We start from the raw sequence: 15340 nt of genomic DNA, 5'->3' as shown, positions 1-15340 counted from the left end.
CTAAGGATTCATTGTAAGTACTCAGTAAGTGGTAGCTACTTTATTGGTTTTATTAAAACTTTATATTTTACATGGGGAATTTGTTGTCGTTGTTTATTTTTGTTTTATTTTGGTTTTTGAGATGGAGTTTCACTCTTGGCACCCAGGCTGAAATGCAGTGGCACGATCTTGGCTTACTGTAAGCTCCACCTCCTGGGTTCAAGTGATTCTCCTGTCTCAGCCTCCTGAGTAGCTGGGATTACAGGCATGCGCCACCACATCCGGCTAATTTTCTATTTTTAGTAGAAATGGGGTTTCACCAAGTTAGCCAGACTGGAACTCCTGACTTCAGGCAATCTGCCTACCTTGGCCTCCCTGGCCTGTTTTGTTTTTCAAGACAGGATCTCACTCCATCGGACAGGCTAGAGTTCTGTGGTGTGATTGAGGCGTACTGCAACCTCAACCTCCTGAACTCAGGTGATCCTCTCACCTCTGCCTCCTGAGTAGCTGGGACTATAAGCGTGGACCACCACAACTGGCTAATTTTTAAATTTCTCATAGAGACGGGATTTTGCCATGTCGCCCAGGCTACATGGAAAGTTATTTTATTCATATGTTTCTTTTGTAAGAAGAGGAGGTCTCCAGTGTTTGTTTTTGTTTGTTTGTTTGTTTTTAATCTTCAGGTCACTCTAGAATGTTTCCAATGTGGAGGAAAGGGGCAGGGCAAAACTAACTGACTAACTCACTACATGGCAGAACAGCTCAAGAAACAAGCTGACTCAAGAAATTACAGATCATTTATAGAGCCATTGCTGCCTTCAAAGGTGGGCAGTGCATTTTTAAAAACACATTTATTTATTTATTTTTTTTGGTGGCAAGGTCTTGCTCTGTTGCCCAGGCTAGAGTGGAGTGGCATGATCTTGGCTCATTGCAACCTCCATCTACAGGGTTCAAGCCATCCTCCCACCTCAGCCTCCCAAGTAGCTGGAAGAATAGGTTTGTGTCACCAGGCCCCGTGAATTTTTGTATTTTTTGTAAAGACAGGGTCTCACTATGTTACCCAGGCTTGTCTCGAACTCCTGAGCTCAAGCCATCCTCCTGCTCAGTCTTCCAAAGTGCTAGGATTACAGGCCTGAGCCACGGCTCCCAGTCAACACATTTATTTACTTTTAGGAAATACAGTATAGTTCACATAGTTAATGTATAACTGCTTTCACTACATCTTGAGAGATTCAGGAAAGTTCTTGCTAATAATAAGGCCTAGCATGGAACTAGGATGTACTTTGCATTTGTATAACCCAGGTGGAAGAGCACACATAGGCTAAAGAAACAAACAAAAAAACCGATAAAAGAACAACAGGGCCCAGCCAGGGTGAAGGTACCTTAAGGCAACAAGAGAGGGAGGAAGGGGCTTCCGAGAAGCAGGGAAGGAAAAAAACTTCAGAAATAAGTGTTAGAGGTCTGTTGCAGTGGCTCACTAATTCCAGCACTTCGGGAGGGTGAGGCAGACAGATCACTCGAGGTCAGGAGTTCAAGACCAGCCTGGCCAACATGGTGAAACCCCATCTATACAAAAAACACAAAAATTTGCTGGGCATGGTTGCATGCGCCTGTAATCCCAGCTATTTGGGAGGTGGAAGTGGGAGGTTGAATCTGTTTAGTAAATTGGGGGCTTAGAATATTTCATTTTTGGTTTACAAGGGCTTGAGTTCTCCTTGTGGCTTGCCTCCATATGGAATTTCCTCCAATTACAGTTTTCAGGAGCTATTTGATCTCTCAACTCTAAGCATACAGACCCCTTAAGACTCCTCTGTAGAGAAAGGTTGGGTTACCCACAAAGGGAAGCCCATCAGACTAACAGCAGATCTCTCGGCAGGAACTCTACAAGCCAGAAGAGAGTGGGGGCCAATATTCAACATTCTTAAAGAAAAGAATTTTCAACCCAGAATTTCATATCCAGCCAAACCAAGTTTCATAACTGAAGGAGAAATAAAATCCTTTACAGACAAGCAAATGCTTAGAGATTTTGTCACCACCAGGCCTGCCCTACAAGAGTCCCTGAAGGAAGCACTAAACATGGAAAGGAACAACAGCCATTGCAAAAACATGCCAAAATGTAAAGACCATCGATGCTAGGAAGAAACTGCATCAACTAATGAGCAAAATAACCAGCTAATACCACAATGACAGGATCAAGTTCACACATAACAATATTAACCTTAAATGTAAATGGACTAAATGGTCCAATTAAAAGACACAGACTGGCAAATTGGATAAAGAGTCAAGACTCATCAGTTTGCTGTATTCAGGAGACCCATCTCACATGCACAGACACACATAGGCTCAAAATAAAGGGATGGAGGAAGATCTACCAAGCAAATGGAGAACAAAAAAAAGCAGGGATTGCAATCCTAGTCTCTGCAAAAACAGACTTTAAACCATCAAAGATCAAAAGAGACAAAGAAGGCCATTACATAATGGTAAAGGGATCAATTCAACAGGAAGAGCTAACTATCCTAAATATATATGCACCCAATACAGGAGCACCCAGATTCATAAAGCAAGTCCTTAGGGACTTACAAAGAGACTTAGACTCCCATACAATAATAATGGAAGACTTCAACACCCCACTCTCAACATTAGACAGATCAACGAGACAGAAAGTTAACAAGGATATCCAGGAATTGAACTCAACTCTGCACCAAGCGGACCTAATAGACATCTACAGAACTCTCCACCCCAAATCAACAGAATATACATTCTTCTCAGCACTACATCACACTTATTCCAAAATTGACCACATAGCTGGAAGTAAAGCACTCCTCAGCAAATGTAAAAGAACAGAAATTATAACAAACTGTCTCTCAGACCACAGTGCAATCAAACTAGAACTCAGGACTAAGAAACTCAATCAAAACCTCTCAACTACATGGAAAGTGAACAACTTGCTCCTGAATGACTACTGGGTACATAACGAAATAAAGGCAGAAATAAAGATATTCTTTGAAACCAATGAGAACAAAGATACAACATACCAGAATCTCTGGGACACATTTAAAACAGTATGTAGAGGGAAACTGATAGCACTAAATGCCCACAAGAGAAAGTAGGAAAGATCTAAAATTGACACCCTAACATCACAATTAAAAGAACTAGAGAAGCAAGAGCAAACACACTCAAAAGCTAGCAGAAGGCAAGAAATAACTAAGATCAGAGCAGAACTGAAGGAGATAGAGATACAAAAAACCCTCCAAAAAATCAATGAATCCAGGAGCTGGTTTTTTGAAAAGATCAACAAAATTGATAGACCGCTAGCAAGACTAATAAAGAAGAAAAGTGAGAAGAATCAAATAGATGCAATAAAAAATGATAAAGGGGATATCACCACCAATCCCACAGAAATACAAACTACCATCAGAAAATACTATAAACACCTCTACGCAAATAAACTAGAAAACCTAGAAGAAATGGATAATTTCCTGGACACTTACACTCTCCCAAGACTAAACCAGGAAGAAGTTAAAACCCTGAATAGACCAATAGCGGACTCTGAAATTGAGGCAATAATTAATAGCCTACCAACCAAAAAAAGTCCAGGACCAGACGGATTCACAGCCGAATTCTACCAGAGGTACAAAGAGGAGTTGGTACCATTCCTTCTGAAACTATTCCAATCAATAGAAAAAGAGGGAATCCTCCCTAACTCATTTTATGAGGCCAACGTCATCCTGATACCAAAGCCTGGCAGAGACACAACAAAAAAAGAGAATTTTAGACCAATATCCCTGATGAACATCGATGCAAAAATCCTCAATAAAATACTGGCAAACTGAATCCAGGAGCACATCAAAAAGCTTATCCACCATGATCAAGTGGGCTTCATCCCTGGGATGCAAGGCTGGTTCAACATATGCAAATCAATAAACGTAATCCAGCATATAAACAGAACCAAAGACAAAAACCACATGATTATCTCAATAGATGCAGAAAAGGCCTTTGACAAAATTCAACAGTCCTTCATGCTAAAAACTCTCAATAAATTCGGTATTGATGGAACGTTTCTCAAAATAATAAGAGCTATTTATGACAAACCCACAGCCAATATCATACTGAATGGGCAAAAACTGGAAGCATTCCCTTTGAAAACTGGCACAAGACAGGGATGCCCTCTCTCACCACTCCTATTCAACATAGTGTTGGAAGTTCTGGCTAGGGCAATCAGGCAAGAAAAAGAAATAAAGGGTATTCAGTTAGGAAAAGAAGTCAAATTGTCCCTGTTTGAAGATGACATGATTGTATATTTAGAAAACCCCATCATCTCAGCCCAAAATCTCCTTAAGCTGATAAGCAACTTCAGCAAAGTCTCAGGATACAAAATTAATATGCAAAAATCACAAGCATTCTTATACACCAGTAACAGACAAACAGAGAGCCAAATCATGAATGAACTCCCATTCACAATAGCTTCAAAGAGAATAAAATACCTAGGAATCCAACTTACAAGGGATGTAAAGGACCTCTTCAAGGAGAACTACAAACCACTGCTCAGTGAAATGAAAGAGGACACAAACAAATGGAAGAACATACCATGCTCATGGATAGGAAGAATCAATATCGTGAAAATGGCCATACTTACCAAGGTAATTTATAGATTCAATGCCATGCCCATCAAGCTACCAATGAGTTTCTTCACAGAATTGGAAAAAACTGCTTTAAAGTTCGTATGGAACCAGAAAAGAGCCCGCATCGCCAAGACAATCCTACGTCAAAAGAACAAAGCTGGAGGCATCACGCTACCTGACTTCAAACTATACTACAAGGCTGCAGTAACCAAAACAGCATGGTACTGGTACCAAAACAGAGATATAGACCAATGGAACAGAACAGAGTCCTCAGAAATAATACCACACATCTACAGCCACCTGATCTTTGACAAACCTGAGAAAAACAAGAAATGGGGAAAGGATTCCCTATTTAATAAATGGTGCTGGGAAAACTGGCTAGCCATAAGTAGAAAGCTGAAACTGGATCCTTTCCTTACTCTTTATATGAAAATTAATTCAAGATAGATTAGAGACTTAAATGTTAGACCTAATACCATAAAAACCCTAGAAGAAAACCTAGGTAATACCATTCAGGACATAGGCATGGGCAAGGACTTCATGTCTAAAACACCAAAAGCAATGGCAACAAAAGCCAAAATTGACAAATGGGACCTAATTAAACTAAAGAGCTTCTGCAAAGCAAAAGAAACTACCATCAGAGTGAACAGGCAACCTACAGAATGGGAGAAAATTTTTGCAATCTACTCATCTGACAAAGGGCTAATATCCAGAACTTACAAAGAACTGAAACAAATTTACAAGAAAAAAACAAACAACCCCATCAAAAAGTGGGGAAGGGATATGAACAGACATTTCTCAAAAGAAGACATTCATACAGCCAACAGACACATGAAAAAATGCTCGTCATCACTGGCCATCAGAGAAATGCAAATCAAAACCACAATGAGATACCATCTCACACCAGTTAGAATGGCAATCATTAAAAAGTCAGGAAACAACAGGTGCTGGAGAGGATGTGGAGAAATAGGAACACTTTTACACTGTTGGTGGGATTGTAAACTAGTTCAACCATTGTGGAAAACAGTATGGCAATTCCTCAAGGATCTAGAACTAGAAATACCATATGACCCAGCCATCCCATTACTGGGTATATACCCAAAGGATTATAAATCATGCTGCTATAAAGACACATGCACATGTATATTTATTGCGGCACTATTCACAACAGCAAAGACTTGGAATCAACCCAAATGTCCATCAGTGACAGACTGGATTAAGAAAATGTGGCACATACACACCATGGAATACTATGCAGCCATAAAAAAGGATGAGTTCGTGTCCTTTGTAGGGACATGGATACAGCTGGAAACCATCATTCTCAGCAAACTATCGCAAGAACAGAAAACCAAACACCACATGTTCTCACTCATAGGTGGGAATTGAACAATGAGATCACTTGGACATGGGTAGAGGAACATCACACACTGGGGCCTATTGTGGGGACGGGGGAAGGGGGAGGGATGGCATTGGGAGTTATATCTGATGTAAATGATGAGTTGATGGGTGCTGACGAGTTGATGAGTGCGGCATACCAACATGGCACAAGTATACATACGTAACAAACCTGCACGTTGTGCACATGTACCCTAGAACTTAAAATACAAGAAAAAAAAAAAAGACTCCTCTGTAGTAGATGCTCTGAACGGTGCCAGGGCTGGGAAGGAGGTCTATTTTTTTTTTTTTGACTCAATTCTTTCATCAGAGTTTCAGTGAGTTCCAAAGTAGTGAATGAAGAGGAAACATGTGAAGCAGTTGCACAGTTTTTTCAGAGTAAATCTGGAAATGAAGATATTAGTTCCTACAGGTGGGAGGGGTGAGCAGAGGCAGATTTACCATGAAGTTAATATGAGGGTCTCTGAAGGCTTGTATCTCTCTCTACCTCTTTTTTTTTCTTTTTCTTTTTTTTTTGAAGATAAGCCCTCACTCTGTTGCCTAGGATGGAGTGGCGTGATCTCAGTGGCGTGATCTCAGCTTATTGCAGCCTTGACCTCCTGGGCTCAAGCAATCCTCCCACCTCAGCTTCTCAGGTAGCTGGGACTACAGGTATGTGCCACCACACCCAGCTAAATTCTGTTATTTTTTTGGTAGAGAAGGGGTTTCGCCATGTTGCCCAGGTTGGTCTTGAACTCCTGAGCTCAAGCAATGCACCTGCCCCGTCTTCCAAAGTGCTGGGATTACAGGCGTAAACCACCACACCCAACCTCATTTTAAATTTTAATTTTGATGTTAGTTTCTTAAATAACACCCCCATCCCCAAATTAAGCCTTTAGGCTCTAAAAACCTGGATCAATTCTGGATATGGGAAGTGGGGTTGAAGAGAGATAGTACGTTTCATTCCATTCAAATTAAGCAGTTAAAAATTGTAAAAGAAAGTGATAGTTTTAAAATTGCTAGTACTGGCTGGCTAATTTTGTATTTTTAGTAGAGACAGGGGTTCACCATGTTGGTCAGGCTGGTGTTGAACTCCTGACCTCAGGTGACCCATCAGCCTCTGCCTCCCAAAGTGCTGGGATTACAGCTGTCAGCCACCTTGCCCAGCCTGAATCTCGTGATCTTTAAAGCCAACATGTCAACTAGCTAATGTGATAAATTAAATAATGCCCAAAGGAATAAGAACCAGATGTAACATGGAAAATTTAGTTGTGATTTGACATTGGTTATATTTAAACCACGCAACAGGTAAATTTTAAGCAGACATGAAAGGCAGGATCTGCCTTAGCAAATCCTCAGAGATGTTTTAGGGCAGGAAGCTCTGCTGTTGCAGAATTAAATCTCTAGTAGCTTTACACAAAAATGTACAAATAGTTTCCATCATCTTTCTGTGCCACCATAATGGTGTGCATGAATGCCAAAAAGAGACCCAAACGCCAGGTTCTTATCAGGTCATGCTCCAAAGTCATGGTCTGGTTTCTAACTGCGATGATGAAGCATTATTATATTGGTGAATTAAAAGTCATTGATGATCCCAGAGCTGGGAAAATTGTTGTGAACCTCATAGGCAGGTTAAACAAGTGTGGAGCGATCAGCTTCATATTTGATGCGCAATTCAAAGATCTAGAAAACTGGGCCGGGTGCAGTGGCTCACACTTGTAATCTCAGCACTTTGGGAGGCCGAGGCCTGCAGATCACTTGAAGTCAGGAGTTCGAGACCAGCCTGGCCAACACGGTGAAACCTCATCTCTACTAAAAATACAAAAATTAGCTGAGCATGGTGTGGGCACCATAATTCCAGCTACTCAGGAGTCTGAGGCAGGAGAATCTCTTGAACCCAGGAGGCGAAGGTTGCAGTGAGCCAAGACCTCGCCATTGCACTCCAGACTGGGTGACAAGAGCGAGACTCCATCTCAAAAAAAAAAAAAAAAATTAGAAAAGTGACAGAATAATTTGTTGCCATCTCACCAGTTTGGTTTTGCTGTACTGATGACCTCAACTGGCATCATGGACTGAGAAGAAACAAGACAAAAACAGGAGAAAAAATCCTGGGTTTTTTTTTTTTTTTTTTTTTTTTAGGAATAAATAAATACATACAAATAAAATGTCTCAATGGAGGGAAGAATACATGTGGGAGAATTCTGATTTCCAGCCTTCTCCTCTACTCCTCCATTTCCAACTTGGTCTTTTCACAGAATAGAACCATATAGCCTCTGCTGCTCAGGGGGACAAAGTCTGGTGCTAGTAGGAGTAAACTGAAGGCAAGGCTGCCCAAATCTACCCACCTCCCCATGAAACATTACGGATTGCATATCCAATAGCATTGTTCTGGTTTGCATCTTAACCTCTGAGGCTCGTAAACTGTGGGAAACCTTTGTTCAGGGACAGCTACATCACTCCTATTAGCATCTTGGACCTTGGCTCCTGGATGCTGTCCAGGTCTCATATTGCTGAAGTCTTACTTATTCAGATCTCTCTGACTTGGCATTCCACACCCTTTAAAGTAGCTCAATCTCATCTTGACTCCTAGCCAAATGATGCTCCCAGCAGTATCTTTTTTGACAGAGATTAAGGTTCATTCTATGTTATACATCCAAACATTTGATATAAATTATGACTCATGTTTAAACTGGTTAATAAGTATCTACCACTGAAGCCAGAGAAAGAAGACAAGATTAAGAAATTAGAATGGCGGCCGGGCACGGTGGCTCATGCCTGTAACCCCAGCACTTTGGGAGGCTGAGGCAGGTGGATCACCTGAGGTTGGGAGTTTGAGACCAGCCTGACCAGCATGGAGAAACCCTGTCTCTACTAAAAATACAAAAATTAGCCGGGTGTGGTGGCAGGCACCTGTAATCCCAGCTACTTGGGAGGCTGAGGCAGGAGAATCACTTGAACCCTGGAGGCAGAGGTTGCAGTGAGCTGAGATTTCGCCATTGCACTCCAGCCTGGACTCCAAGAGCAAAACTCTGTCAAAAAAAAAAAGAAAGAAAGAAAAAGAGAAAGAAAGATATTTCCCTCCCTCCTTCCCTTCCTTCTGGAAGTTTGCAAGACTTTTTTTTTTTTTTTTTTTTGAGACGGAGTCTCGCTCTGTCACCCAGGCTGGAGTGCAGTGGTGTGATCTTAGCTCACTGCAAGCTCTGCCTCCCGGGTTCAAGTCACTCTTCTGCCTCAGCCTCCCAAATAGCTGGGATTACAGGCGCCCACCACCACACCTGGCTAATTTTTTGTATTTTTAGTAGAGATTGCGCTTCACCATGTTAGCCAGGATGGTCTCGATCTCCTGACCTTGTGATCCACCTGCCTCAGCCTCCCAAAGTGCTGGGATTACAGGCGTGAGCCACCGTGCCCGGACAAGATTTTTTTTTTTTAAGAAACAGATTGCACGTGGTGGTAGGCATCTGTAATCCCAGCTACTTGGGAGGCTAAGGAGGGAGAATCGCTTGAACCCAGGAGACAGAGGTTGCAGTGAGCCGAGATCGTGTCACTGCACTCCAGCCTGGGTGACAAGAGCGAAACTCCGTCTCAAAAAAATAAATAAATAAAAAATAAGAATTTTTAAAAAAAGATTTCCTTCCTTCTCTCCTCCCTCCTTTTTTCCTTCCTTCCTCCCTCTCTCTCTCTCTCTCTTTTTCTTTTTCTTTCTTTCTTTCTTTCTTTTTCTTTTCTTTCTAATTTGGAACACAAACACTTTATTTAAATGCATATCTCAATTCCTGTGTGGCCGGCAAAAAATAAAATAAAGGAGCAGGTCATGGCACAGCACTCTCACGGACCAAGTGGTCGAACCCAATATTCAAGACCCAGTGAGCAGCCAAGCTCAGTGCAACCTCCAGGCCTCTCGCTCTGACTCCAACAGGGTGAGCACACAGCCCTTACGCACAGAGTCTTTTACACTGTGGATGATGGAGTGGCTTGTGTCGTCCACAAATTCCTGCGTGTACTGTCCCTGAGAGCTGGTTCTGCCCAGGACCGTGGTGACCCTGGCCAGCTAGACAGGCTGCACGTGGCTGGTGTCCATGATGGCGATGCAGCAGCAGTTGGGAGGAGAGAATAAATACATTCCTTTACAAAGCAAGCAATTATTTAAAATATTCACGGTAATTCAGTGCTCATTAGCTGTATTCAGTAAATATTTATTGAACACCTACTATGTGCTAGGTACACAAAGTACACTGGTTACAAATTCTTGAAAAATAGTAGCGGTAGCAAAAAGCAACAAAACTTTCAGCCCTGCCCTTACAGAACTCACATTCTAGTGGGCAGGGAGAAAATAACCGGAAAAAGGACCAGCACAATGGCTCATGCCTGTAATCCTAGCACTTTGGGAGGCCAAAGTGAGCTGATCACTTGAGACCAATCTGAGCAATGTGGCAAAACCCCATCTCTACAAAAAATACAAAAAGCACTCAGGCTTGGTGGTCAGCCGAGAAGAGAGAGAGAGGGAGAGAGAGAGAGAGAGAGAGAGAAAGAGGCCAGGTATGGTGGCTCAGGCCTGTAATCCCAGCACTTTGGGAGGCCAAGGTGGGGGGATCATGAGGTCAGGAGTTCGAGACCAGACTGGCCAATATGGTGAAACCCCATCTCTACTAAAAAAAAATACAAAAATTAGACAGGCATGATGGTGCAGCCCTTTAATTTCAGCTACTCAGGAGGCTGAGGCAGAAGAATCACTTGAACCTGGGAGGCGGAGGTTGCAGTGAGCGGAGGTTGCAATGAGCCGAGATCACACCACTGTACTTCAGCCTGGGTGACAGAGCAAGATGAAAGAAAGAAAGGGAAGGAAGGAAGGAAGGAAGGAAGGAAGGAAGGAAGGAAGGAAGGAGGGAGGGAGGGAGGGAGGGAGGGAAGGAAGGAAGGAAGGAAGGAAGGAAGGAAGGAAACTAGAAAAAAAATAAGTAAAAATATAGGGCATTTTAGGTGAAGGTAAGCACTAGGAAAGAAAGAAAAACAGCAGGGAAGGGATGTTGGCGGGGCGGGGGGTCGGGGGTGGCAATTTATACAGTTTGGCCAAGGAAGACATTATAATGCACTTATTCCTTAGTTTAGAACATGTAGCATTTCACCTGTACCGAGAGATGCCTGAAATATTTCATACATGACCAAAATAATAATGTAAGAGGCAATAAAAAAGTGCAGGGTTTTAGGGTTCTAGATATCAGCACTTTTTAAGATTAAATGCATGGTAAGAACTCTTGTACTATATACACCTAGTTTCAACTTCAATTTAATAACAAATTCTTTGGGGTCTCTTTCTTTTTTTTCCCGAACAAAGCTTCCCAAGAAGCAGAAGGGCTGAATTTTCTCTAGTCCAGGAAGACCGCAAGGCTACTGTGCTCCGGATAATCTCGTTTTTATTTTTTTATTCCCCAGATCGCAAGACAGTGTCTGGCACATACCATTCAGCGCAAGTTTGGTACCTGGAACCCACTGGACCCACTGAATGTGCATGTCCAATAACTATTAACTACATGTGTTGGTCCAAGGGAGAAGGTCGAGCAACCAGATCTGCTCCATCACAGCCCATCTCAGTCGCTTCATTCAAGTCAGCGGGGTGAGGTTGAGGGGATTCCAACTTCACAAGGGCAGATTTCTCATGGATTCTCTTTCTCTGGTTGTACTGGAACGCTTTCTGGCGTTATTCCTCTGCTGGGACAGTATGAATTTATGAAACGTGGTCCTGTCTGCCCTAAAGCCAGGGTCTCACTGAGACAGACAACGATGCTGGGGCGAGAATAAAGTTCATCCCGGGCCTGCGTACGGTACAGCGACCTTGGGAAGCCCTTGTGGAGCTGAGGGTGATGCCCACTTCTTTGTCTCCCTCATTCTGTTTCGGTGGCTCTCTCGTTCCCAGTTCCAAGCTGCCCACTTGTTAGAGAAGCCACTGCTTACCAGGTATCTGGTTTAATAAAACACAGCCAGAGCGACTGCATATTAAAGTGAGTAACTAGGCACTCACAGGGCACCTATAAGGTTAATGCTAAAGATCTGAAAATAGCCGCATTCTAAGCTGACCAGCAATTATAATTACACAATATTTATGACCATACAGGACTTCTCCCACCAAGTCTGTGGAATGTCCAGATGTCCTAATTTTTTTTTTTTTTTTTTGACAAGGTCTCACTCTGTCACCCAGGCTGGAGGGCAGTGTGTTGCTATCTCAGCTCACTGCAACCTCCGCCTCCCAGGTTCAAGTAATTCTCCTGCCTCAGCCTCCCGAGTAGCTGGGACTACAGGCATCCATCACCACGCCTGGCTGCTTGCTTTTTTTTCTTTTTTTCAAATAGATGGCATCTCAGTATGTTGCCCAGGCTGGTGTCGAACTCCTGGGCTCAAGGGGGCCTCCTGTCCAGCCTCTCACAGTGCTGGGATTACAGAAGTGGCCACTGAGCCCGGCCCAGCCCTCTACTCAGAGATAACGTCAATGCGCAGGCTTAGGTTGAAGGATTAATGGTCATTAGTGCACCAACAGCCCCTACCTTTAGTGGGCACATCAGCACATTCCACGTTTAATCACAGCTCCTCACAGTTGCCTCTAAGTAGTGACACTACGGAAGGACGGGAGTTCCTCCTCCTACAGTCAGAGGACTTGCGACTCTGTAACGGAGTAGATTCCAATAAACTTGCTTCCTTTACTGCGCTTTGTGACTCGCCTCCAATTCTTCCCTGCGGTAGACCCAAGAACCCTCTCTTGGGGTCTGGATCGAGACCCCTTCTTCCAGCAACACAACCCGCGGGGCCGCCTCCCGCCCACCCTCAGGTGCAAAGGACCCCGGGCCATGCATTCTTCCGGGCAGGAAAACGTCAGCAAGTGCTCCCAGCCCGCTTTCCTCCCCTGCCTCCCTCAGTTCGCGCCCGGCAGCTCCCCGATTGGCTCTCGCGCCGGGCAAAGGTGCGTGCTGACTGGCCGGAGGGCCGTCGTCATGCGGGACGCGCGACTCTAGGGGCGGGACCAGACGAGGGGTGACTGCCGCGCGGCGCCGGGGAGGACGCCTTCACCTGTTCACACTGCAGCGCGGATTGCGGTTCGTGGCTCGCGCCACCGGGGAAGGAGCGGTGGGCCGAGGGGGTGGAGGTGGGGTCCCAGGAGGACCTCGGGCTGTGGACCCGGGGAGCGGAGTCGGGGAGTGGGGCGGGGGAGCGAGGTGGCGCCCGGGAGCCAGGGATATGGCGCGGCCAGACGATGAGGAGGGGGCGGCGGTGGCGCCCGGACACCCGCTCGCGAAAGGATACCTCCCGTTGCCGAGGGGCGCGCCAGCTGGGAAGGAGAGCGTGGAGCCGCAGAACGGGCCCAAAGCGGGCACCTTCCCGGTGAACGGGGGCCCCCGGGACAGCCTCGCTGCCGCCTCGGGAGTTCTGGGCGGGCCTCAGACTCCGCTGGCTGCAGAAGAGGAGACCCAGGCCCGGCTGCTGCCTGCGGGCGCCGGAGCGGAGACCCCGGGGGCCGAGAGCACCCCGCTGCCCCGGACGGCGCTCTCCCCGCGGCGCTTCGTGGTGCTCCTGATCTTCAGCCTGTACTCGCTGGTAAACGCCTTTCAGTGGATCCAGTACAGCATCATCAGCAACGTCTTCGGGGGCTTCTACGGCGTCACCTTGCTGCACATCGACTGGCTGTCCATGGTGTACATGGTGGCCTACGTGCCCCTCATCTTCCCGGCCACCTGGCTGCTGGACACCAGAGGCCTGCGGCTCACCGCCCTGCTGGGCTCCGGCCTCAACTGCCTGGGTGCTTGGATCAAGTGCGGCAGTGTGCAGCAGCATCTCTTCTGGGTCACCATGTTGGGCCAGTGCCTGTGCTCCGTGGCCCAGGTGTTCATCCTGGGCTTGCCCTCCCGCATCGCTTCAGTGTGGTTTGGGCCCAAAGAGGTGTCCACAGCTTGTGCCACCGCCGTGCTGGGCAATCAGGTAAGGACTGGAGTGGTAGATGAAAGATCCTTAGAAGACAGAAAATGTCATAGGCCGTGAGAACTATGGCCTGTGTGGATGAACTGCCCCAGGAGGTATTTGTCCATAAAAGAGGAGATAAGGCCGTTAAATAGACTTCCGGTCTTGGATTGAAGAGGGCTATAAATTTCTTTGTAAGGACAGAATTTTCCAAACCACCTTGTCATCTTGCTTAGAAAATTACCTGTAAAATAATTAACTGGGCCGGGTGCGGTGGCACACACCTGTAATCCCGCCACTTTGGGAGGCCGAGGTGGGTGGATCACTTGAAGTTCGGAGTTCCAGACCAGCCTGGGCAACATGGGGAAACCCCGTCTCTATTAAAAATACAAAAATTAGCCGGGCCTGCTGGCAGGCACCTGTAGTCCCACCTACTCAGGAGGCTGAGGCAGGAGAATCTCTTGAATCCGGGAGGTGGAGGTTGCAGTGAGTGGAGATCACACCTTTGCATTCCAGCTTGGGTAACAGAGTGAGACTGTATCTCAAATAATAATAATAATAAACTGTAACCATAATAATAATAATAATTAACTGTATTGGCTTGTTTATGCCTAACATAGAAAACTTGTCAATGCAGTAATAAACAAGACTTGGGTAGGTATTATTTTTGTCACCAGTGTATTTGTGAAACGAAGGTATTGGATTCTGGAAAGATTGTTTCCATTTTGAGAGGTCATTGTGAACAGCTCCCTTTTAATTTCATATATTAACAGTCAGCACAGTGCCTGACACATAAAGAACACGTAAATGACTGCTAACTAACAGTTCTGGGCTGGGCGTGGTGGCTCATGCCTGTAATCTCAGCACTTTGGGAGGCTGAGGCAGGCGGATCACTTGATCAAGGCCAGGAGTTTGAGACCGGCCTGGCCAACATGGCAAAACCAAATACACAAAAATTAGTGGCGCATGGTGGTGCATGCCTGTAATCCTAGCTACTCAGGTGGCCGAGGCACGAGAATCTACATGCTTATTGCTTTATAGTCATTTCCCTAATCTAAAAGTACAGAAGATGGAGTAGGTTGATAGTTGTTTGTGTGTCCAAAACAATTTATGACTGATACTTGAGTTGGTTGCATCTGCAGGTTTGGACAGAAGCTATTATAAAGTTTTTTTTTTGTTGTTGTTGTTTGTTTTTTTATAGAAATGGGGTTTCTCCATGTTGCTCATGCTGGTCTCGAACTCCTGAGCTCAAGCTCTCTGCCCACCTCTGCCTCCCGAAGTGCTGGGATTACAGGTGTGAGCCACCACGCCCGGCCATGATTAGATTCTTTTTGTCACACATCTGTCAGTTTAAATTCATTTTAAATATTCAGTAGCATTTCTTGATCCCATTTAGAGTTGCCCAGTCACTCTCTTTACAT

The 15340-nt window shown here is 45.0% G+C and overlaps 1 protein-coding gene, 1 long non-coding RNA gene and 1 pseudogene across 2 annotated transcripts in view; 1 reads left to right on the top strand and 2 right to left on the bottom strand.

Annotated features, from left to right (window-relative positions):
* Positions 1-9632: 9632 nt before the first annotated feature.
* LOC108584052 lies at positions 9633-10561 on the bottom strand (annotated as a pseudogene).
* Positions 10562-11291: 730 nt separating this feature from the next.
* Positions 11292-12881, bottom strand: LOC116270565. The gene is made up of 2 exons (XR_004178672.1): positions 12515-12881; positions 11292-11934 (listed from the first exon to the last, which is right to left on the bottom strand). It is a non-coding gene; the product is annotated as an uncharacterized LOC116270565 (long non-coding RNA).
* Positions 12882-12976: 95 nt separating this feature from the next.
* FLVCR1 (FLVCR heme transporter 1) overlaps positions 12977-15340 on the top strand; it is a 32233-nt gene continuing 29869 nt past the window's right edge. Inside the window, exon 1 of the mRNA XM_003918797.4 lies at positions 12977-13940. Within this exon, the coding sequence (XP_003918846.1) occupies positions 13203-13940 (738 nt within the window). The 5' untranslated portion in view covers positions 12977-13202. The remainder of the gene's footprint in view (positions 13941-15340) is intronic.

The sequence above is a fragment of the Papio anubis genome, chromosome 1, assembly GCF_008728515.1.
Source record: "Papio anubis isolate 15944 chromosome 1, Panubis1.0, whole genome shotgun sequence".
NCBI lineage: Eukaryota > Metazoa > Chordata > Mammalia > Primates > Cercopithecidae > Papio > Papio anubis.
Note: the sequence above shows the minus strand (reverse complement) of the source record. Positions and strands in the feature narration are given on the sequence as shown.